This window comes from Bufo gargarizans, chromosome 1 (assembly GCF_014858855.1).
Source record: "Bufo gargarizans isolate SCDJY-AF-19 chromosome 1, ASM1485885v1, whole genome shotgun sequence".
Lineage (NCBI taxonomy): Eukaryota > Metazoa > Chordata > Amphibia > Anura > Bufonidae > Bufo > Bufo gargarizans.
This window is the reverse complement of record NC_058080.1, coordinates 151,590,892-151,616,811: the sequence shown is the minus strand read 5'-3', so window position 1 is coordinate 151,616,811 and position 25,920 is coordinate 151,590,892. Positions and strand designations below refer to the sequence as shown.

The following is a 25,920-nucleotide window of genomic DNA, read 5'->3' as shown; positions in this document are numbered from 1 at the left end:
GCAGTGATTGGATAATATCAGGCTGTGCACGGACCCCCCCCCCCCTCCCCCCCCCCTCCCCCAAACTGGTAACACCCGTTTGTCAATTTTCAGGTGGTATAACAGAGGGACTTGCTACATAAAGCACACATGAGGGGCAAGAAGGTCCGTAAGACATACCGTTCTTTTTCGCTCTGATAGGCTGTAGTAGTGAACATGGTTGTGTTCCACTAATACTATAGTGAATCACGTCGATTGCACCGCCCATAGTGCTGTGTTTACCCGGAGCGCTCCTCTTGTAGGGCGTGTGCACACTACTTAAAGTGGTAAATCAGGCTTTGAATTGAGAAACTTGCACAACCTGGCATTAAAGTGTGCTCAAGCATGCTTCAATTTAGGTGTGACGTGTTCTGCAATTGTTCTACTGTGACAGAGCTTTGTAGCAGCATGAATACACTCTGCAGGGAACCGTGTAGCTCTGCGGCTCAGACTGGTCTCATTCATACGCATGGTCCATGTAGGTACTAGTGGATCCAGGACTTGATCTGCTTAACTTTCTTTTTCCTTTGTTAATTATCCATAGTGGTATGAAAACGAACAGAAGAAGAAAGCAAACAATCTAGTACACGCGCTCTGCTTGTTTTCACAAGTTTAGTGCGTCTTTTGCACATTAACTTTTTATTTTATTTTTTTATACTTTTTTTTTTTTTTTTTCTATTGAGGCCTTTTATAAGATCTAAACCAGGTGTAGTTATGGTCATGGCCAGGGACACAAAAGCCCATGAAAATGAATAGTGATCTCTCACATGTGCTGTATTTCTACTGGATCGCATGAAGTCTAATCACATAAAAACAAGTGAATCGTCTCCCTCTACTTAAAGGGATTGTCTGGTTTCAAGAGGAAACCTGACAACTCATGGGACTGACATGTAATAAAGAATAGATGATTACTTACCAGACCACTGCATCCAAACATTGGACTCAGCAGTGCATCGAAAAGGCCAGTGATTGGCTATAGCGGTCACATGTTGACTTGATGTTACTGCTACAGCAACGAAAACGGAGCCCCAAACTGGAGCGGTGGCGCAATATCTATCAGGAAAGGCTACTTTTTACGTTTTTGGCACAGCTTTCCAGTAAGCTTTTCTGGCAGAGAACATCCTACCTGAGTTCTCCGGATCCGGCATTGCCAAGTTACTGGAATGTCTGCCGGCCCCATTGACTATAATGGGGTCCGGGCGAGATCTGGCTGGTTGCTGGCATTCTGTGAGCAGTACCGCAAATGTGAAAGTAGCCCAAGTAATCATCTACTCTTAATTACTGATCGTTCCCCTGAGTTGTCAGGTTTCCTCGTGAAACCAAACACCCCCTTTAGGGCTCATGCACACGGCCGTTGTCCAGCCATGCCTGTGTTGTGTCCAGCAAACAGCGGGTCCGTAATATGCGGGCACCGCCGTGTGCACCCCGCATCACTGATGCGGGCCCATTCACTTGAATGGGTTTGCAATCCGGAAGGTTGGTGCAGAACAGAGGCATGGAACCCCATGCTTCCATGGAGTTTTTCCGTGCCTCCGCACCGCAAAAAATTAATAAAAATTAGTCTGGAACCGTCGTAACAGCCACACGATGGTGCCCATGCATTAGGGACCGCAAATTGCAGCCCCCAATGCACGGAATGGCAGAATGGCTGCGTGAATGAGCCCTCAATTGTATTGCACATTACATCATGCAATCTGTCTTCACAGAGCCCCATTGCAGAATGGATCAAGGAGACAATCCAAGAATTGTGGAAAGCCTAAGACGAAGATTAAAAGCTTGGGGTTAACTTTGCAAGAATATATTTGATCATTGCTTGAATGGTTGTTTCCTAATTTTATTAAGCGCAGACCTTTCCTAGAGCCCATCAGCGAACTGCCATCTGATGTAGACTGCCAGGCAAATGTCTTAGATCCCTATTCTCAACTAGTGATCTAGGTTCCTTTAAGTTAAACCAGAAGTCTGGGTTGTGTCTGTATTTTGGCTGCATAAATGTAAGAATATTTTTTTTTTTAATTAATAAAAAAAAAAAAAAAGCGTAAAAAGTGCATTTCCCCCTAGAAGTCATTAGACAGTAGTTAGGGCATGCTGTGATTTTTTTTTTTTTTTTTTTTTTTCCATGGCACCCATTGCCAACACTGTGGTATACTAGCCTGATACTGCCCGTAGTCAGTAAAGTGGAGCTGTGAGGTAATAACTTGGCTGTATTGCTGAAATGCTCACACTGCTGCAGAAGATGGAGGCAGCATATCCGGTACAAAAATCCCTTTAATGGGAACCGCCAAGTGAATAAGCGTGCAACAGGTCGTGACGTTTCGGCTGATTCACAGCCTTTATCAAACAGCCTTTATCAGCCGAAACGTCACGACCTGTTGCACGCTTGTTCACTTGGCAGTTCCCATTAAAGGGATTTTTGTACCGGATATGCTGCCTCAATTATTTAAATACAGACATCCATTCAGAAACACTGAGTGGTACAGCCCCTCTAATAAAGCGAAGCAACATTGCAAAATAAGGGGAGGATGGGTGGTGGGACGAATCCGGTCTTCCTAAACTGGCCCAGAAGCGCCATCAGACCCACAATTTAAAGGCAACAGCTTTAACGAATCAGGGAAAGGTATTTTCCCCTAGCAACCGCTTCCACCAATCAGCGCCAAGTCTTCAGCTGCTTCAAAACATCTTGCTGCAGCCAGCTGGAACCAGTCCCTGGTAAATTACCTCAGGTAAATCTGAAAAAAAAAAAAAGCGGGAAAACGAACAGGGTGGGGGGAGAGACACAAACAGAAAAAACCCTGCCTAACTAAAACTAATGGTGCCATTGCCCCCATGTGTTCCCCAAGCTAAACGCTCTGGGGGGGCCCCCCACCAGTTATTTATAAAGGCATTTCAAAGGATCTGCTGCCGCCAGTATAAAAACCAGATTGTGCCGAACACCACTATCTTACCACTTGTTTGTAAAGCACAAATGCCATGTTGTACCTATTTCTCAAAACCCTGTTCCCGCCCATAGTATGCGGTTTATAAACCACGTAATTGGTAGGCCTGTGAAGGTTCTCATTTATCCAGGTCATGACATCAGTGGAAATAAGAGGAACTGGACTTTTGGTATTTTCTCTTGAAGACATTTCGCTAGTCATCAGACTGCCGTTCTCCATGGTGGGAAATATATATATATATTTTTTTTAATTTATGCCTCCTCCCTACTAATTTCTCATTTAATATCAAATTTCTCCAACGCGTTAAAACCGAGGGAAGCTCTTCATTGTGCTGCAGGCATTGCGCCCCCCCCCCCCCCCCCCCACCACCACTGGGGATGAATATGTAAAGGATATTTCCCTAGGGACCAGCGCCACCATTTTGTTCCGTGTCCTCTTATTCCCTTGCGACAAATAAAATTGAGGCAGCCCGCAGGATTGTGACAGATATTGTCTGGGTGAGCGATGGGTGGCAGGCGATGGGGCGCTGCGCGGTCCTTTTGATCGCCTCCCACCTTTTAATCACATCACTGAACACCTCTGTGCTCAGGAAAGCTGGCAGATCTTTCTCCTTCTCCGTGCACTTGTTTCCTTAGCACCATTGTCTTGGTGATGCATCGTCTCCATCGTTGTGTAGCTACACGCACAGGATTAATGTCGCTGGGCAGGTTCTAGTCTATTTCTGCCTGTGTGTACACAATCCATAGTAAACCGCAGACAAGACGAAGGGTTAACCAGCCTTCTCCCCGCATAATAGATTGTTCTGCATGGCCGTGGTGTGATGTAATTCAGTGGCTGCCTGTCTTCACAGGCACTGGGAGGAGGGCTCATTCTGAGGGCACGCTTTGTTTCTGCAACATCTGGTTGGGGGAGTGCTGCTGGACAGATTTGCATAGTGGATTTCTGCTTTCTGGGATTTGGGATGTGCGCGCCTGGCAGTCAGGGTGATGGAATGAGCTGCCTTTTTCGAATTGCTTTTTTCTGCCTTCCTTCTGCTGCTTGGCCCCAGATCATTGGTAGCGAGCTAAAAATATAGCGTGGTAGTACATGGAGGCAGATTCTTGCTGGATATCTCTCCACTTTTTCTGAAGACATGTTATGGTCTCCCAAATTCTCCTTATCCAATATGCGTGTTCGGCTGACTGCAAGCGGACTGCTCCGAAATCTGCGTCTGCCTTCTGGATACCGCAAGAGCTCGGTGACATTTCATGCAGGTTAGTGCTGTCTGCTTGCACGGTGTTCGGTGCCAGTAATAGCAGGGGACATCTTGTTTACTGTGGCAGATGATAGCTGAGACTCGCTTGTTAGGTGTGCGGCTATATATATATATATATGGGCACACAGTATGTGCTGATGTACGTGGAGCTCATGTATTTTTGTAATAAAGGATAGTATAAATTAATTGTTCATTTGCGACATTCCCTTTTATTTAGGGGACCCTGTAAATTACATTTTTATATAAATTAATTGATCTTATTCTTGCAATGCTTTGAATATATAATAACCCTGGAGATTAGGAACGGGAACCTTTGACATGTACTAACATAGACCGTCTTGGGTTATACGTGGTGATCAATTCTATGCAAATCTGAAAACAATCATCTCAGACATCCATGTAATTTATATATAAAAATCCAAATGTGCATAAAAAACTATTGCAATTGCAAACATACCATGCATTTACTAGTGGTAGTCAAACCGCCGGTTAAGGAAAATTGGGAAATGTGATGTTTTAAAAGCAATGGCTCTATTGTATGCTGCAGGCAACCTGTGTCATGGATATCGGATGCTACGACGACCAGCAGCTATGTCTGTTTCATAGATCCGATATGGATGGCAGTCGGGTCTAATGGAGGACATATCACCTCCACCCTCCGTGCTGCTGTTTTTCACGCTTTCACATTTCCAGTCTTGAGTCACTGGTCTAAATTGTAACTCAGTATAGAAAGCTGGAGGCAGTCATACGGTGTTTCCTAGGTGATGGCAAAAGATCTGTGCCGACAAAAAATAGCATTCAGATTACAATCCACGTCTAATGGGCTGCAGAAAAATGTCAATGGTGGAAGAAGATGGATCCAACTTGTGGTCAAGGTGTAGGTTTATGTTCTACTATAGACATGGAAGTGGAGTAAATAGAAGTAGTCTTGTCTGCAACCATTGATTTCACACAAGGACTAACCAGCACAACCAGTGAGTTATAAAAAGGAGGTAATAAAATGTCCATGGTCGTAGAACATGGACCCAGCTTGTAGTGAAGGTGTAGGTTCTTTAGACACTACTAGGTTTATGTTCTACCATGGACATGGATGTGGCGTAAACAGCAGTAGTCTTATGTGCAACCATTGCACAACCAGTGAGTTTTATAAAAAGGAGGTAAGAAATATTCATGGTGGCAGAACATGGATCCAGCTTGTGGTCATGATGTAGGTTCTTTATACACTAGGTTTATGTTCTACTGTAGAAATGACAGTGGAGTAAACAGCAGTAGTCTTGTTTGCAACCATTGCTTTCACACAAAGACTAACCATCACAACAAATGAGGTAAGAAATGTTCATGGTGGCAGAACATGAATCCAGCTTGTGGTCAAGATGTAGATTCTTTACACACCAGATTTATATTCCACTATAGACATGGAAGTGGAATAAACAGCAGTAGTCTTATGTGCAACCATTGCACAACCTGGGAATTATAAGAAGGTAAGAAAATGTCCGCGGTGGCAGACCATGACATAGATCCAGCTTGTAAACAGCAATTGACTTGTATACAACCACTTTACGGTATTTTACACAATCAAATCCCAGCACGACCAGTGAGTTATAAAGAGGTCATGTAAAGGGAAAGGTGTATTTATCAAGTACCACTGGGGTTTTAGGATATCTCTGTAGGTTTGCATGAGGAGAATAACATGTAAAGCAGCTGTTTGGGAAAATGAAGTTAGAGCCGAGCTATGTAATTTGTCGCCGGTTGCTGCTGGATTTATTTTAGGGAGGCGATATTTATTCCCGGAGACAAAATACTGCTATTGGCAAGCCATGTAGAGCGCTGGGATTAGCAAGTCTTTTACACACTGTTGGAGGTGGTTTATGTGGAAGGTTGCAAGAGGAGTCTAAACCTCAGCAATGGCATCCTTGGACGTGAGCTTTTCAAATCAATGGCACAGTCTTTAGTCATGCAAAATAATTGTGCCTAGGGTGCTAAGCCACATGGTTGCCTTTGTCGCAGTAAAAATATACCCCACAGTATAGTTGTTTTTTTTTTTGGTGGATGCCTCCTTATTGAGTAGCCCGTTTAAACTGCAGTATTTCATACTACTGAAAAAAGGTATACCGATTTTATATCGGCCCGTCTCATGAATGTATACATTTTACATATGTGCCGTTTTCATGGTCAGTATGGCAAATTAACACTACAAAAAGTCTAAATGTAGCCCTGAAAAATTCATACATCAGACTTGTGTTCCTGACATGTCCAGGTTTGACCCAAACCTACAGCATCATAGATACCGGTCTAAGGCTAGCTTCACACCAGATCTTCTGCATATGTTTGGCGGGAGGGTGTGAATGTGTCCGCTTACAACCCATACAACATACAGACTGATGCCAGTGTATTCCATTGACCTCTAGGGAAAGTATCATTCGTTGTGTAGGGTTTTTTCAGCAAACCGTTGTGTTAAAAGCCATAGAGCCAACGATATCCTAGGCCAGCATATACCAAACAAATAGGTTAGAGTAGACACAATCTCCTGATTTCATGCCCTGTGTGCACTTTAAGGGAGTAATTAAAATGTGGATACCGTAAATTATATTTTATTGATTCGCGCATGCGAAGTACTCGCTGTACGTGGAGTGAATCCGTAGATGTTGAAATCCTCATGGGTCTTTATCTCCATGCAGAGAAATCTAGGAGAGCATGAAGCCACAATACCCAAGTACGTCTGGGGATTAGTACACTATATAGTATATAAGATGACCTGTAAACGTACAACAATCAGCTAAAATAGGGTACTGCCTCACATGGAGTTTTTTGTATACATTTTTTTTTTAAGTCAAAACCAGCAGTAGATTCCAAAAAGACAAGTCGTTTCTGTCCTTAACATTCTTGGTGACACATTTCCTTTATCTGCCAGATTAAACCAGATGGTGACACACATCCTTTTCTTCTAATCAGTTTTTATTTTCTGATTTGCTGATTTTTTTATTCTATTTCCTGAACATGATCATCGGGGTGTCCATCTTGCTTGAGCTGTTTTTAACAGCATTTATATAGCATAAAAAAAAATGTTGCTTTACGGCAGCCCCATGGGCTATAGACACAATGGGGACCTCATTGGCTTCTATGGGAGTGTTTTCTAGGCATGTTCAGTGACCTGTGCAGAGTAGGGATGAGCGAACTTCATGTTTTGAAGTTCAGGTTTAGCCTGAATTTCGTTATGGATTCCGTTACCACGGAACATAACTGAATTCTATGACTGAATGCACCACGGAAACCTTTAAAGGGCTTCTGTCACCCCCCGAAAGTCATTTTTCATTTTTTGGCTACTTAAAATCCTTTTATACAGCGATTTTTCAATATATCGTGGTCTTAGCCTTTTTCGTTCACTAGTTTCTTTAAAAAACGGACTTCTATAATATGTAAATTACCTCTCTACCAGCAAGTAGGGCGGTTACTTGCTGGTAGCAGCCGCATCCTGCTTTAAAAAAAACGCCCCCTCCTCCTGTTGATTTGACAGGGCCAGCGATCGCTCTCGTCTTCTGGCTGTCCCTGTTTGTGTTCAAAATCTCGCGCCTGCGCAGTACCGGTCTTCAGTCGGCGCAGGCGCACTGAGGAAGGAGCGGCCGAGCGAGCATCCTCCTCTTAGTGCGCCTGCGCCGACTGAAGGCCGGTACGGCACAGGCGCGAGATTTTGAACGCAAACAGGGCCAACCAGAAGACTAGATCGATTGCTGGCCCTGTCAATCAACAGGAGGAGGGGGCGTTTTTTTGAAAGCAGGATGCGGCTGCTACCAGCAAGTAACCGCCCTACTTGCTGGTAGAGAGGTAATTTACATATTATAAAAGTCCGTTTTTTAAAGAAACTAGTGAACGAAAAAGGCTAAGAGCACTATATATTGAAAAATCGCTGAATAAGGATTTTAAGTAGCCAAAAAAAGAAAAATGACTTTTGGGGGGTGACAGAAGCCCTTTAAGAGGCATTCTGTTTTGCATTCCATCATAATAGAAGTCTATGGGCAGCATAACTGATCCAGCCAGTTTGTTATGCCGGACAGGACTCCTGCATAACGGAAACCGTCTGGATCCGTTATGCTGCCCATAGACTTCGGTTATGTTGAAATGCCTCTGGTGCATTGTGTTATGTTCCGTGGTAATGGAATCCGTGACAGAATTGAGGCTAATCCTGAACACCGAATCCGATTGTTTTCTCATCCCTAGTGCAGAGGTCATTGTAAAGGTCATTGTAAGGAAAGAATAGATAAGATTTGACAATTGCCCATTGTGAATGGTGATCCTGTCTTATTCTTGTTCTGATTTAAACAATAGGTAATTTTCCCACATTCCCTTTAAAGGGGTTGCCCAAGAAGTTTTTTTATTGGGCGAAATTGCCTGGAGCCTGATAAATTGCGAGCACATAAAATTGCATTCCCAGCCCCACTGCTCCCTTCTCTTCTCCTGGACTGCAGCATTGACGTCCCATATACTGCTGCAGCCTATCATTGGACTCGTCAGTCCCATTCCAAGCAGTCCTGAGGCCAGTGATTGGCTGCGGCAGTATGCGGGACATTACCATTGGAGTCAAAACAGTAAGACACTGACTGTAGCTTATGGAAGAGGAAGTAGTGGCTGCGCTACATCTGAGGGGGCTGGAAAGGCAATTTTAAGTCCCATGTATTTTATCAGGTTCCCAGGAGTTTCCTCTAATAAAAAGAGATCTTGGCCAACCTCTTTATTATTTTGTTTCCTTTTATGATTAACTCTTTATTTGGGTTTTAAAAACTGCATAAAAAAACCTTCATGTGTTGCCATACTCTCAGGGCAAGATTTCACTTTAAGGCTACATTCACACGACCGTAGTGTTTTGTGGAACGCACATGGCCACCGCTATAATTGAAAATGCCTATTCTTGTCTGCAATTGCGGACAAGAATAGGAAATGCTCTATATTTTTTGCGGGGCCATAGAACGGAACTACACGTGTACTGTCCGTTAATTTTGCATCCCCTTTGAAATGAATGGGTCTGCACCCGTTCCACATAATTGTGGAACGGATGCGGACTCATTCATACGGTTGTGTGAATGAGCACTAAAGTGTACCTGAGTTTTCAAAATAATGTTGTATAATGGCTGTGCTTCTTTGTACATTCATAACTGTGAAGGAAGAGTTATGTTTGAGCTTCCCTAATCTATTTATCAGACATATTATTCCCTGTTTCAGCTGCACAGCTAGATGTATTTCACTCAGAAGCAGGAGGAGTCTCCCTTATGTCAGTACAGGATACGGCAATGCCCGTAGAGAATAGCCTGCTGGAGCCTCTAATGCAAATGTGAAACAAGCCTTACCAGGGACAGATCTTGCCTGACAACAGGCAGCAGACTGCAACTTAGGTCGAAGTGAGACCCCAAGTGGCCATGACTAAGGTCCAGTCCCCCCCCCCCAATTGGATGCAAGCATATTTTCAAATTAAGGAATTTAGAAATTTAACACCATTCCCTTTAATGAAATATTTTGAAAGAACAGTGAGAAGACTGCTCGCTCAGTTACTCTTTTAGGACTTGGTTCACACTTCATTGATTTGGTCAGTGATTTTTATCACTGATTGTGAGCCAAAACCAGAAGTGGAGGCTATACAGAGAATAAGCTACAGTAGAAAGATTTGCGTCTGTTCTGTGTTTAGAGCCGCACCTGGTTTTGGCTCAGTCACTGATGGGAAAACACTGACCAAATCACTGAAGTGTGAATTACCCCTTTATACATTTCCTCCATTTATGATTCATTCCTGGTTTTGGCTTCAAAAACTGCATAAAAACAACTTAATGTGGAATCCTAGCCCAAAACCGCTGACAACTGTAGTGAATACCATTGATTATCTTGGTGCAAAAGCATCTGCCTCAATTGAAGAGTCCATTCTGGAAGTTGTGGTAGAGACAGGGAAAATAGGAAAACATAAGGATCTGAGTGACTTTGCCGAGGGCCTAATGGTTGAGTGGATCAGAACATATTTAAAACCGCGTCTTGTGAGGTGTGTGTTTGGAAAGCAGTCACAGTTGACCGTGGCATCTGAGGGATTAAATGTTTTTTTATCAGTGTTTTCTCTTATCGCGGACATTGGCCCAGGGTGTTTGCTGAGCAGCAGCTTTGGCACCCACTTCTTTAAATGGAGGACATTGGTTAAAAATACTGCCACGCGGTCAGGAGGTTTCCTGATGCAGTTTTGGAAGCCAAAATAGTGAGTGGATCAAAAAAGTAGAGACAGTATAAATGACAGATACCACTTCTTTTTTTTTTTTCTTTAATTCAACCATGGTTTTTACTACCAAAACTTGATTGTGTGCCTGTACCCTGAGACGCATTACAGCCCCTGCACCGCTCTACCATATGTATTAGTCCTCTATCAGACTGTGTGTGCTCAAGTTCCCTCAGAACCAATCTTCACTAAACAGTAGACATGATTTTTTTCAACTAATGGATAATGAAGTCTGATTAATGGTGGTGAATATATTTTGGTGATTTTTAAAGAGTTTGGGTACTTTATAAAGTGTCCACATTGGTATAGAAATTAGTGGTGCCCTGAGTTTAGCATCTTTTTAGTTCCATTGGCATACAACCAATGAGTGCCAGAATGTTGATAAAATGGGTTTCCCCTTTAAATACCTAAAATTAAACTCATTGTGGTTACATTCCAAGAGTAGTGTTCACCAGTGAAATTTATTGGTTTTCCTTAATCGGATGTCTGAATCCCTGGTTTCTGGCACTACTGCGGTAACAGGGCCTCATGGGGCTTCATGACTCAAATTAGATTGTGAACACATAGCTATAGACTGCCTATGAAACAATAACACAGGAAAGAGGGGTCTCTGTGGGTCCGGACAGGCAGGAAGCGTGTATTTAGAACGTGCTAGTATTAATAGATGGGAGAAAACAATGAACTATCAATTTATTACATGTCGTGTAATATTTAGAGCAGTCTGTGAATTATTTTATGGTTCTTTAACCAATTGCTAATGTCCTAACATGTTGATTCAGTGTGAAAAAATGAGTTATGGTCATTACCTCTTTCCTTAGATCTCTAAATAGGATAATTCATTAATATCAGATTGGTTCTGCAGCGACCAGGTAGGTTTCGGAAGTAAACCGTGTATGGAGCAGGAACACCACAGCTCTGTACACTGCCTAGTGGCCATTCTTGGGTAGTGCAGCTCAGCTCCCGTTCACTCCGTACATTGTTTACTTCCGGAACACTTAGAACCCCTATAGAAAGACACAACGTAGTACTACTCCAATATAGAAATGTAAATTTTATTGGTTCAAATACATAAAATATATATATATATATATATATATATATATATATATATATATATATATATATATTTTTTATTATTATAGTAGGACACAGTGGCGGTCAAGTACACACAAAAAACCACACACTGTCAGCATGTATAAATCATAAACTACTGGGATGGAAGTAATAACAATAATATTAGCTATATCCCGAACCGAATAGATCTCATACAACTTGGTAAAGTGCATAGTGCAAAACATACTGTTCCCAATGGTGCAAAAGATCAGGAAAATATAAAGCAATAGCAAAGTGATCAAAGCATACCAGTAGTGAGTAACATAAAAATAATACCGACCACTGATCATAAACCCTGATGTGCGTTTCGCATCTCGCTTCTTCAGGGGATAGCAGAACACTTAGTTGCCATTAAGAGCTGATTGGTTGTAGTGTCGGACCCAGACTGAGCTGATATTGGTGACCTATCCTATATTCTTCAAAGCTTTTACAGGAAAAATGAAGCCACCTTTCAATAGGCTTTACTTAAAAAATTTCTGTCATTTTGTACAGTTTCTAGCTCTTTGTCTCCAACTTCATTCTAGTGTCAGTTTAGTAGGTAAAGGGTGTATTAATCGCCTGCTCTCTAGCAGAGGGAACCACTGCTATTGCGTGCAATGATCTCCTCCCTATAGGGAGGAGCAATCGTTATACCATTGCTCTTCCCTTTACTTAATCATTGTTGGCCGGCAGCAGATTGTGATTAGACACTATGATCTGCCGATATTTTTTTTTATTTTTTTTAACCTGGCGGTTTTAGACTGCCAGATAATTACTATATAGGAGCTGTAAAAAACAAAACTGTAGACCTTTTTTAATTGAAGGGATTCTCCAGTAGTAATGATATTTTATGAAGAGCCAGCAGCCGGCCCCTCTAGGCTTAAGGAGTCATACTTACCTGCTCCGATCCTCTCTGCTGGCTCCATGTTTTCCAGTCCCCCTGACATGGCGTGAGAATGATCACATGCTCTGCTGCAGTCAATGGCTGGCTTCAGCGGTGCTGTGGCCACAGCGGAACTTGGTAAGAGGTCATCATTACCAGAGAACCTTTTTTTAAGACCTTTTGCAGAGTTGCCTAATTTTTCATTTTAGATTCATTGGGAAATTAAGGAAAAATAGTTGTTTAGGTGGGCGGACGTATTAAGTCATTATAAAGCTGGCCATACACATCAGATGTGTATCCTTAAACCTGCTGAATTTCATAATCTAATTGTATGGGGCCTCCTTTCTTTCCCCTGACTGCTGATGTTGGAGAGATTAGGATTGGGCATGTTGGATTCAATAGCCTGATCCTTTTGTTAGCAGGGAGATGAGCTTTCTTCCCTCTCCCCTTCACTACATGCGTGGGGAGAGATGGCTGAACAATGGCTATCTAATGTGTGGCCTCCTTGAGTTGAATGGTTGTGTATGTAAGCAAGGGCTTTGTCAGAGCTCCTCTCTCTCTGGGCACTTGGATGCAGAAGTTAGCATTTCATGAATGCCGGGGCATGAAGAAACAATCCTAATTTTAGTTAGGCTTTCCGTGTAATGTTGAGGACTGAGGAGCATGGCTGTAAATCCTCCCTTACTGTTTACATTGTACCGAAGTTAGACATTACAGTTTACAGTGTGGAATCATTTCTGGCTGGAAACCATTGGCCAGCTATCGTATCGAGGAGCAGCCAGTTCTGGTCCCCTGGCCTGTTTGAAGAGGAAATTCATTTGTTGTATTAAAAAATTCTAAGCAAACGTTCCTCGCTGGAGTAATCAAACTCCAGCTTAGCTTCAGCACTCTGAAATGGAGAGTAAAGGTCCCTTTAGACGAGCTGATGCAGCAGGCGATTGTCGGAAAAGAAGGGTTCCCTCTTGGCAATCTCCTCTCGTCAGGGAAGGAGACCATTACATTTACATGTAGTGATCTCCCCCACATTATTAGGAGGGGCTGTTGCTAATGCCATCACTCGTCCCTATACAGACTTGTTTGGCAGTAGAGGATGGTTTGACTGCACGATCTGCTGACTGCAAATGACCATTTAGGTGACCGCACAAACAATATTACATGATGAATGAACATTTTGCTTGTTTATTGGGTAATTGTGGACACCTTTACACCACCAGATTATCGCTAACGAGCGTTCATATGAACCATTGTTAAGCGATTCTCGGGCAGTGTGAAGCGGCCTTTTAGATTTGCCTTTAGACTAGCCTTCAGTGCAGCATTGCTCATATTAACTACTTTCCCACACTCCCCCCAAGGTCCAGTGTGATAGTAGTATATGGAGGACTGATTTCTGTTAGATAAAATATTACCACTCTTCTATAACTAGCGAGAAACAAATCATCATGTACTGAGGCCAATAAATGAGTTTATGGGACCTTGGAGTATTTCTTCTTGATGTCGTCTTTACCAGCCTTGGTCCAATTCAAGTTCAACAGAGCATTGCGGTGCTGTTGACCTGTGGGATCTAGAGGGTTCAGACTACTACAGATCTATCTTTGATATCCTAGCCTAAAAGCTTTTTACTATTACACTTCTCACAAAAACTTAGCAACAAAATCCAGCGATGGACCCTTTTTTCTTTTCTTTTTTTTCCCTTGCCGTGGGGACCTGTTCTTAATGCAACGTTGAAAGGTGCCCAAGTTTTTTAATTAAAAGGACGATCCAATAGTCCTTAAGTGTTTTCCTACTGACAGTACATATCCTGTATGTTTAATTAAAGCATTAAAGGGGTATTCTGGTCATTTCAGCTTTAGACCCCAAGCACACGTCCGCATCAGTTCTGCGGTCCACAAATCGCGGATCCACAAAATACAGATGGGGTTCTTGTTGCATACACATTTTTTTTATTTATTTTTTTGTCAAGCATAGGACATGTTCTATCGCTTTGTGGAACGGACATACGGATGTGGAAAGCACATGGATCATGGCACCGCAAATAAAATGCGGACAGCACACAGACCGCAATACTGATAGTTGTGTGCTGGGGCGTTATCCACAGGATAGAGGATAAGTTGGTGGGGACCTACTGCAGAGACCCACAGTCAATCACAAGAACAGGGGCTCCGTCCCCCCGCAAGGCCTCCTGAAACTAACAGAGTGGCAGGTCAAGCATGCACACTGCTGCTCTATTCATCTCTATGGCACCTGTAGAGGTGGTCGTTTGGCGTTTTTGATCAGGTCCCATAAGATGAGTGGAGTATCTGTGCATAAACTCGGCATGCCACACCGTTCATTTTGGAGGCTGTCCTGTGATGTATGGGCCCCCCAGTGATTGGTGGGGTCCCAGTATTCCCTATCCTGTGAATAGGGAATAACGTGAACTTACAAGAATGCCCCTTTAAGACATATGGGAGTGGCATTCTCTTGAACATGACATGAAGGGGGGACATCAGGGGCGTAACTTCCATAACGGCAGACCATGCGACTGCTATGGGGCCCAGGGCAAGAGGGGGCCCAGTTGGGATCCTCTCCTCTTCTACTGGGAGTGAAAACTTGGTCAGGACTCTAGCCTCTAAAGAAACAACACTTAGCAAATGAGGCAGTGGAAAAAATGTCCCAAGGGTCACAAAGTGGTTTAGGCGGAAACCCTTCTGTCCTGTGTGGGGGGCCTCTTTTGATCCTTGCTATGGGCCCCTTTATGTACACCACTGGGGAACATCATACTGATATAATGGGACCTGTCTTCATTTTCTATCCGCAAGAATAGCTTGTCAGGTTGTGGTGTTCATGAAATAAAAAATAGACACCCCAGTGGATAAGGGAACCACAAATGTGAACAGGGCCTTTGTGATCAATCCGTTAACATTAGTTGCATTGTAATATGCACTTGTGAACACTGGGGCAGATTTACTAATCCTGGGTTAAATGTCCAGGCAGCCTAAGGCTCATATTACACGTTCAGGCTTTTTGATGCAGTTTTTGAAGCCAAAATCTGGTGTAGATCATGATGTGCTTCAAAAATCTGAACGTGTGGCATCATCCACAATTTGCACCAAATTTATCAAAATAGCTCAGGCTGGATGATAAATTTTAGAGCAGGGTTAGACACTTTTCTCTGGCATACCTGTAGGTAATGTTCACGTTCATAATATCTTAAACCTTTGTAACTTTAAAGGGAGTCTGTCACCTCTATTATCTGGACTCCTATACTCTGTACTGGAACGATTTAAAGGGAGTCTGTCACCTCCATATGCCCATAGACAGTGCTTGCATGGCTCTGTAGCACACCTATACAGGATTGTAATGGTACCTTTGTTCTTTTCTTTAGACTTGCACCAGCAGGAAAAACGAAGTTTAATTAATATGCGAGTGCTCATTTGCATATTAATTAAACTTCGTAAGTGCCCAGGAGCGGCGTTCAGTGTGTAGGTGCCCAGGCTGCTCTGCTGCCTTTTCACTTTACTCCTCCCCAGTCTCTGCCTTTGCCCTATCGATGAGGCAAGAGACTTGGAGGGAGGGCAAAGGCAGAGACTGGGGAGGAGTAAAGTGAAAAGGCAGCAGAGCAGCCTGGGCACCTACGCACTGAACGCCGCACCTGGGCACTTGCGAGTGCTCATTTGCATATGAATTAAACTTCCTTTTATCTTGTGCAAGTCTAAAGAAAAGAACAAAGGTACCGTACTACCGTTAAAATCCTGTGTAGGTGTGCTACAGAGCCATGTAAGCACTGTATATGGCCATATGGAGGTGACAGACTCCCTTTAAATCGTTCCAGTACAGAGTATAGGAGTCCAGATAATGGAGATGGGTGACTGGGGGTAAAATGGTGCCTTCCTTACCAACTAACTTGTATCAACGGATGTCATTATCAGGTCCTCTTCTGGATAATGCATGCACTGAAGATTAAATATGGCTGACTAAGATTTAGATCATGTATTATTAAGAACTACATAAGGGAGATTTCCTTCACAGAACATGCTGAAGAGTGGAGTTATATGCCTCCGTATGATATCAGGGAAACGCAGAAGTACAGTATTTTTTTTATTCTTTAAAGAAAAGTAATATGACCACAGGACAAACCTGAATGTTTATCCCAGCCTCTTTTGGCATTCTTTAAAGGGGTTGTCTGCTTTTTAAAAAAAATATATTGATGACCTATCCTCAGGGCAGGTCATTAATATCTGACTGGTGGGGGTCCACCTCCCGGCATCCCTGCAGATCAGCTGTTGGAAGAGAAGTTCTTGTACAAGCGTTGCCTTCTCCTCACGGTTTACCCGCTCGCCATCGACATTTCGGTGGTGAGCAGTGTAATTACATCTGCTCCTTCCTGTTCAGGTGACTAGGATGGAGCCGTCCCATAGACGTGAATGGGACAAAAGAGATGTAATTACACCTGCTCACCAATACAATGTCGATAGCGAGCAGGTAAACCGAGAAGAGGACACTGTGCTCATACAAGTGCTGTGTTGTCTTCAAACAGCTGATCGACGGGGGTGAAGGGAGTCAACCCCCCTCACTGATAGGATATTGATGACCTATCCTGATTTTTTTTTTTTTTTTTTTTTTTTTGTTTTAGTGCATTGTGTACACCTTAAAAATTATTAAAGGGGTGTTCCAGTTAAACCAAGTTGGTATCTGGGTCAAAGGGAATAAAAAAAAAATATGTACAAGATCCACTGCTGCTCTTCAAACTTTCCGGGTCCCCACTGCTCTCTACTTCTGGCTCCCATATTGACATGCAAGAAATGCCTTGAAGTGCTTTTTCAGCCAATCACTGGCTGCATTTCGCCTGCATTTCAAGACATATTTGAAATATTGGGAACCTAGGCAGGGGGATCGGTGAGTATCACTTTGTTTTTAAGCCCTTCTCCTTGCTGCCAACTATTTTTCATTAGGTGGAACACCCCTGGAATTTGTATGTTCTCCTCATGGTAATATGGTATATTCTACAGGGTTCAAACACACTCCAAAACATACTGATCAGTTATTAATTGACTTTTTATTGAGTTAGTATATGGTAATCACACCCAAATATTTTACCCTTACCTAAAGTAATAGTACAAATTTTAGTCAGCTGCAGAGGAGGAAATCCACTATAAGAGGGGGTCCTAATGAAGGAAATTAACGGACGTAGAATATGAAAGTAAAATAAAGTGTGGGGGGTCAGGGCAATTACATCTGTCTAGGTTAGTTGGAATTTTTTGGTATAGAATTGAAGCAAGGCTATATAATTATTTTAATTTGGTTTTCGGTTCTGATGGTCTAGTTTTTTAGTTTTTTTTGTTTATTTGGCTATTCTTTGCCATCTTGATTTTTTTTCTTTTTTTCTTTTTTTTTTCTTTCCTACAACCCCCCACTGTCTTGGTGGTCTTCTCCATGGACATCTGTTGATTCCTGAAGACCTGATGAGGAGTAAGAATTATTGGTGTCAAGCTCACTGTAAAGTCTTGTAATAAATTCCTGAAATGTGCGTTACTTTTTGACTTTGCTGCCAGTTTTGTACTTTAGGCTGCTGACTGGTAAAGATTTCATGAACCAGAGATGCACTGAACTTTGACTTATACCATCTTGTTGTTGGAGGTTGACCTAGAACAAACATCTGATCTCCAGTTACAAACTTTATTCTTATAACAAATGCACTTCCCCTGCCTACACAGATTTTGTATGTGGACATTGCAGCTTTTAAACAGTACTGTATTGTAATATTCTTCACGTTCCACATCCCGATCGTTACTGGCATATCTTGCATGCTTCTAATTTACTCATTAGTTTTCTAAACGTTTCAGAGCATATTGAGGAGGACAGAGCTGTACACACAACCTGCAGAGTTACTTGATACACTATGTAGTGCTAAAGTGTCAGGCACCTACTGATGAACCCTCCTGCCAAACTCGAACCAAAATTAGCCCAGAAACTGGACACCTCTTGGAAGGTGCTCTTCACTCTGGCATTTTTAATTTCGGAATATATGATCTAATTATGTGGGCAGGCTTCATCTTACTTACTTTTTTTTTTTTTTGTCTTGGTCAGCTTGTACATAAACCATGGCTGCCAAGGTAGCTATCATAGCAGCTGCTATAGGCCCGATAACTAACTTGGCCAATATCCACTCAGAAAGTAATTAATGACAACTTTTGGTGACGGATGTCAAACCAAGCAAAAGACATTGAAAGGAGTGGAGACCAAAAAAATCCTAAAGGCCCCCAAACACAGTACAGAATGGTGAACATGCCATAGTAGCTCCATTATGATAGGAGCAGGCTGGGAGGGGTAATTCCCCAGGTGGGCCCCTAGTCCCCCTGTCTATTGTGATGTGAGCAAGTAATATTTGTAAGTAACTATACAGTGGGCCCCCGAATTTTACTGGTGGGCCCTAGGCACCCCATTTTGACACTAGCTAGGAGGAACCAACATGGGCTTCCTAATGGTGGTTAGTGCAGGAAATGCGCAACACCTTCTAGAGAACATGCAAGGCAGAGTTCAGAGGCGATGCCTGATTTCACACAGGCATGTTCGGCCTGGGAAACATGCTGCATGTGATGGCTAATGTTTCTAGGACCAAACATTGCATTTATGACCCAAACTCACAGCATTGTATTGTGTTATGATGCCATCAGTACTTGCCCCACTGTGGGTCTACTGTGGCACTCACATACTGCCATGAGTACAGTACAGTAGACTCATGGTCAGGCAGGAGCTCACAGCATCTTAAGTCATTTTGATGTTGTGAGTTTGTCAGAGGAGCAGTGTTTGATTTGGGATATGCAGCCATCACATGGAGCGTGTTTCCTGGAACGAAGAGGCGCATGTGCTAGCTGTATAGCACAGAGTATACTGAGGGGCAATTGCTGTGCCCATGTGGGTTCTGACTAAAAGCCCACCCACAGCTCTTTACTCCCTCTTTTCACAGGGACACGGCAGGGGATGTTCCTGTTGTTTCACCCTTCCAGTTCAGTTTTTAGACTCCTTAGTGAAGGAAGATGATATAATTGGAGTTAGGCCTCATGCACATGACTGTTGTTTTGGTCCGCATCCGAGCCACGGTTTTGGTGGCTCGGATGCGGACCTATTCACTTCAATGGGCCCGCAAAAGATGCGAACAGCACTCCGTGTGCTGTGCACATCTGTTGCTCCGTTCACTGGTCCACAAAAATTATATAACATGTCCTATTCTTGTCCAGGTTTTGCAGACAAGAATAGGCAGTTATATCAATTGCTGTCCGCGCCGTTCCGCAAATTGGTTGTGTGTATGAGACCTTATTCTGTATTTCTTCACTGTTGTTTGTTGGAGGGATGTCTTAAAATGCAATGTTAGGTAGACCTTGGGTGCACAGATGATAAAAAATGGTCTGGAATTATGGAGAAGCCACTCCATCACTACTGTATACAACAGACAGCACATGGACGGATGGAAATGATTGTTCATACCACCTCGTGCAGGGCATGCACTATTCTGGCCTCGGCCATCAGATCAGGGCTATATGCAGACATAGACATTACTACGTATTCACAATGGTCTGTTTGGGGCTGTGACAGTTGACTCTTTTTAATGTGTTTGTGTGAACGAGGCCTAAGTGTGTGATCCATGTAGCCATCACTGCCTGTATCTGCTGAATAATATAGGGTCCTTTTTATTACATATTACAACTGTGAAACCTTATCATTGAAAAAAGCCTACACGAGAACGAGAGATTGTCAGCTCTTTGTTCTAGCCCAGCACAGGGTGTCTTGCTGAGGTTTAGCTCCTTCCACTTCATCTTCAGCAGGAATTCCTACAGCCCCAGTGTTTTGTTTTAGGTATGCTCAGAGGTTTCACATTAATGATTGAGTTTATATTAACTTTTTTTTTTTTGTCAAATAAATCTTTCAAATACTTTTCAGCTTCTGCCGGGAATGTCTGCACACTGAGCACTCCAGTAGTAAACATTCGACAATGTAAACCGTCCTTCTGGGCAGGGTATGCTCACTCTGGGTTCTCACTAAGGTTAGTTTCACACTATCCCTTACGTGTCCGGCAGGCTGTTCCCGTCGGAAACAGCCTGCCGGATTGCCGTCCAGCCCCATTGACTATAATGGGGTCTGACGGCGGTCCGGCCGAAACCTGGCAAATATGGCGAGAATCTGCTAGACACTGTGGGCTGCGGTTTGTGTCTGGCCAATTCTATGCCAGAACAGCCTGCGCCAGCAATGGGAAACCAGGCTAAGGCCTATTTCACGTGAATTATACAGATTGTGGCAGGATCTGTGCAGGGGAAAACTGACATTTTTGCACGCAAGTTGAATCAGTTTTGTCTGCGTTTTGAGTTTTTCACGTGCATGAAGAAAAACTGAAGAATAACACTCAAAATCCTCTAGCAACCATCAGTGAAAGACGCATTGCATCCGGAGGCCTTCCGTTTTTCAAGCAAGCCCCATTAATTTCTATGGAGCCAGAGCTGCGTGAAAGACGCACAATATAGAATATGCTGCCATTTTACTTAAATGTAGAGATGATCAGTGATGAACTACGTTCATGTGCCAAGACCCACTGAAATGGATGGGTCGGGATTAAGTCACTACACGTATCGCATCCGGACGGATAACTCGCCGGTGTGAAATGAACCTAAATGACACATTACATGTTAGACCACTGGAAAATTGATGTGAATATAGATTTGTCCCTGCTTTGTTATCCTGGGATCTGGGGTACTGTTCAAACCTCACATTGAGGAGCTGCTTTAGGCTCTGTTCACACTCCTGCCATGGTTTTTATTTACAATGGATACCTCAATGTTTTGCCAGTTAAGTTGTATGACCAATACCAACCGCACCCTACAGACCCCACTGATTTACAGTGATGTCCATTGGGTTCTTCTGTTTGCTAGGAGCAATGAAATCGGGAGCCCCTGATGCAGATGTGAACGGCGCCATGGCTAGAAGGCCGTATTGGTAATTGCTGTTAAAACCCTTGTATTGTGGGCTTCTCCCCGCACTATTAGGGTGCCCTCACAAAATCCTCAGGTGAGATTTGACAAAGTTGCAGATTTTGTGGCAGATTTTTCTGCAATGGATCAGGATGGGTATTAGTTGTTTCTTTGGGGATTACATCTCCGTAGAAGTGAATGAAGACTTTCAGCTGTAGGAAATTTGTAGCAAAACGTTATTTGCGTTGTGTTAAATTTAAGAATTAATATTCCACCGTGGAACAGAACGAAGTTATTGACACATTTCCTCCCCATAGCCATGTATTTATGTGGCAGATTTCATTGCAGAAAATTCTGCAGCGTGTAACGGCACCCTTGAGTGTGACGTCCTGTTCTGACCTCCGCTCCTCTGACCGGCTTGCACAGCATTATAATGATTTATAATGCTTTGTGATCCTGAGACTCCTGGAATCTATTCTATAACACTGACAGAGTGATGTCGGTGTAATTAGATTCCAGGACTTTCAGGGTCACACAGCATTATATTGTATAAGGTCTCATGCGCACGACTATTGGGAGTTTTATGGTCTGCAAAATACTGATACCGGCTGTGTGCATTCCGCATTTTACTGACCGGAATGGCCGACCACTACTAGAACAGTCAAATCGTACTCGATAAGGATATGTTCTATTTTTTTTTGCAGAATGCCCATGCAGACATAGACACTGAATGCACACGGCCCTATTGAAGTGAATGGTTCTGCAGACAGGAAAAAAAAAAAGTTTGTGTGTATGAGCCCTAATGCTGTGCGATCCTGTCAGAGGCGCGGAGGTCAGAACGGGATCTCGCACTGACACGCTGCAAGTTTATCACATTGAACTTGCTCGTCTGTGTCTGGCCTTGCAGAAAGTAACCAGTGGGCACAGGGAGGGCTGCAGCTGCGTCCCAAATGTCCGTGACTGCTTTGGATATAGCATGAGGCTATCCGCTGGTTCACATCAGCCGTATGTGAACTATATTTCTGTTACAGTGTGCCATATGCCATGTTTGTGAGGTGAAAGTGGCATAAAATCCAGATAGGTTCTGTGTTGCTGGTTTTACTGTATTACTTTAACTTTTACTACATTGGTTTTGAGTGTCTTCTAACATGCAACTAGTCTGCAACTTTTCTGTGACTTGGCTGTGTTTTTACAGCCAAATCGCAGCTCTAAAATAGTTGCAAAAGGTTGCACAAATTATTATTATTATTTTTTGAGCCCTTCAACCCCAGCCTAATAGTTGTAATAAATAAATGAATGGATCTGGTCTTTTTGTTGACGGCCACTACAACTGCCTGCGGTAAACTCGGTTCAGAATAAGAGTGACCCCTACTGGTCTTCTATTATACTGCAGTTTTTGGTTTTCGTTCCATCACCTCTCTTCATGCATACAGCTTCAGGGACAGTTTCATGACTAAAATTGCTTATACTGACGTGATGGGGGAAGGTGGACCAGCATAAAGTAAAACTGAGCATTTAGTGTTCACAGAATACAATATTATACAGTATGGGTACAACCCCCTACAAAGTAGTCATAGGCACCATGGGGCAGATTTACTATTCCAGGTGCCCCAGAATTCTGCTGTTTAAATGCAGAAAAAAACAGGTGCATATACAGTTTTCAAAGAAAAATTTATACAATAATTTGTGTATTTTTAGCATAATTGAAAAACCTTTAGAAATTTCAATCAAAAGTAAATAAGGAGGATACTCTACAAAATCTATGCTAATCTCAGTGTCTTCTACACCATTTTATCGTGCTGAATGCTTCCTTTTACTAAACACATGAACCAGTATGGAACTCTCTAAAAGAGGGGCATATTTTAGGTCGGAGTTTATTATGTACTTGTATATATTACAATTAATTAAGGTTCTCGCTTCTCTGCTGCCTGATGTAAAAGTTGAAATGCCACAAAACCTAGAGAATACAGCACTACATAGCTCATCCGCTCTTTCCTTGTTTCCTCCATTCAGCATCTCTCTGCAGAGTTTGCCATATAGACATCTAGGGTCTGCACTTTTCCATCATTATCTCATACCTGGTGATCCTGCTACCCCCAATACTGTGCCCAATGTGTTCCCCAATGCCTGCAAACAGTATATTGCAAAAATAATAGTGACGTACAGATAGTACCCCTCTTAGTAGTTATGCTGCCCAACAGCAATGCTTTCCGTATTGGGCCCAATAATAATGCCCTTATGTACCCCCATTGTTAGTAGTGCCCTCTGTATTCTGCCCAATAATAATGCTCCCAGTAGTCCTAAGGCCAGTGGTGTAGCATGCATTGCTGGCGCCCTGGGCAAGCCAAGTATTGCGCCCCCTAACCTGCAGACACGGTCCCTTTTATTGACCCACGCCCCACATGCTCCAGCCACGTATGGTGTTGGATCAGTGGATGATGCCTCTTTACACTTATTGCCCTCCGCTGAGGTACTATTGCATCAGGGGTCACAAAGTAATTCCATTCCCAATCCCCATTTAGGCTCCATGCACCCAACCAGCCCCGCTGCGAGTAGTAGAAATGAAATTACCAGTGGGGCTGGTTGTGTGCGTGGAGCCTAAATAAGGATGGCTTACTGTAGGGGCGCCTAAATGGACCACTGGAATTTTACTAGGGGTAATTACTGTGCAGATTCCACTTAAGCCCCCACAGTAATAATCCTCCTTATTAAGCCATACCTGTTTAGGCTCCATGCCTAAATAGACCCCACTGGGGTATCCTAGTTATGTGAAGCTATAACTATTAAATCGGTGGGGGTCCTACCACTGGGATATCAACCAATCATGAGAATAGGAACCCCAAACCCTGTGACAGAGCGACTGGTTGTGCCACAAAATTAGTGCTCATAGGAATAGTGCCATACCGGGCCCCCAGGAATAGCATTCACCACACAGCGCCCCCCACACACAGTGGCAGCAATGTAATAGTTAGCTGAGTCCTATAGTGCAAGCTCTACTTCATGAACAGTGCCAGCCATTCAGTGCTTACCAGGGATATTGGCACCCATCCAGTGCCCCAAAGTCTCGCGCCTACTAAGCGGTGCTCCTGGGAATGAGGCTAGCCACACAGTAACCAGCTACTAGTCTGCTCTACCTCCAGCCTGCTGGGTGCACCCCCTGCCAGTGCAGTGCTGGACCAACTTGGCCTGTTGTTGGCTGCTTTTGCTCTGAGCAGGCTGGTTCAGGCCTTGAGATGGAGGCAGCAGCACAGCCTAAAACAGAGCCAACCGAACGCCGCCTGATGGTTCGCAAGCGCTTTCCCTGATGAATGCACGGACGCCTGGTGCTCTCTTTGGACGAAGCCTGGTATAGCAACTGCGGCCCTGAATCAGTCTCCTTACTGTGCATTGCCGGTGCATGAATGCTACTCACTCTCACAGGCAGCGCACTGTGTGCATCCTACCAGCGCAATTTAGTGAATGATTCACTGATAATGGCGGGATGCACGCCGCGTGCTGCCTGTGAGAGGGAATGGCATTGTATGTAACAGCTGGGCGCCTCCTTGCAGTTTAGTGCCCGGGGAAACCGCCCCCTTGCCCCCCCCCCCGCCCCACCTAAGGTGATCTATAAGGCACCCCATAGAGCCCACAGTAGCTATAAAGTACCAGGACACAGACGTTCATGACATGTCGTTGTGCCGTCTGAGACCACGCGACCTCCTGGGCTTGTTCCACTGCCTCAAAGGCCTCTGGCAAATATTCTCTGCTTTTCCACTCTCCTCAATTCATAATGATGTGGGAATATAGTGGGCAGATTTTCTTTGCGCTAGTTTTCTCATTGGTCTGGTCCGCTTCGGCCTCCCCACCCTTCACTCAGTCATTGTGTCCTCTGATCCATTTTGATGTCAGCATAACTTTGCTATGTGAATAGCATACTGAGCATTTTTATTTTTTTATTTTTATAATCTGGTTTCCCGTACAAACAGGCGTCGGTTGTAATGTCCCTCCGGAGGGAAACTGATGCCAGAACTGGTCCCGTGGATTTCTGTGAGTTATTGGTGTTCAGCACGTCATTTGTAACGCCCAATATCTCACAGCGCCGAACAGAAAAGCGCAGAATGCATATTTTTTGGTCGGCTATCTCCAGCTGAGGATCATGGACTGGTCCACAATGTCGTTAGTTGTGCCCAGATCATGTGTAAAACTACTGGCCAGACCCCGTTGATATACATGTATGAGCACCCAGCCTCAGTGCTGTAGTATAAATCATGTGTTATATAGCATATTAACCACCTCAGCCCCCCTAGCTTAAACCCCCTTAATGCCCAGACCACTTTTTACACTTCTGCACTACACTACTTTCACCGTTTATTGTTCGGTCATACAACTTACCACCCAAATGAATTTTACCTCTTTTTGTTCTCACTAATAGAGCTTTTATTTGGTGGTATTTCATTGCTGCTGACATTTTAACTTTTTTTGATATTAATCGAAATTGACTGCAATTTTTGCAAAAAAATAACATTTTTCACTTTCAGTTGTAAAATTTTTCAAATAAAACTAAATTTCTATTTTAA

At 43.4% G+C, this 25,920-nt stretch overlaps 1 protein-coding gene across 10 annotated transcripts in view; it reads left to right on the top strand.

Moving 5' to 3' along the window:
- MTUS1 (microtubule associated scaffold protein 1) overlaps window positions 1-25,920 on the top strand; it is a 261,609-nt gene that overhangs the window by 154,951 nt on the left and 80,738 nt on the right. Inside the window, exon 1 of one of the 10 annotated variants that reach the window (XM_044299662.1) lies at window positions 3,858-4,204. The exons of the other annotated variants lie outside the window; for them this stretch is intronic. Coding sequence (XP_044155597.1) covers window positions 4,084-4,204 — 121 coding nt within the window. The 5' untranslated portion in view covers window positions 3,858-4,083. Of the gene's footprint in view, window positions 1-3,857; window positions 4,205-25,920 lie in introns of those variants that run through there. 10 annotated transcript variants of the gene reach the window in all.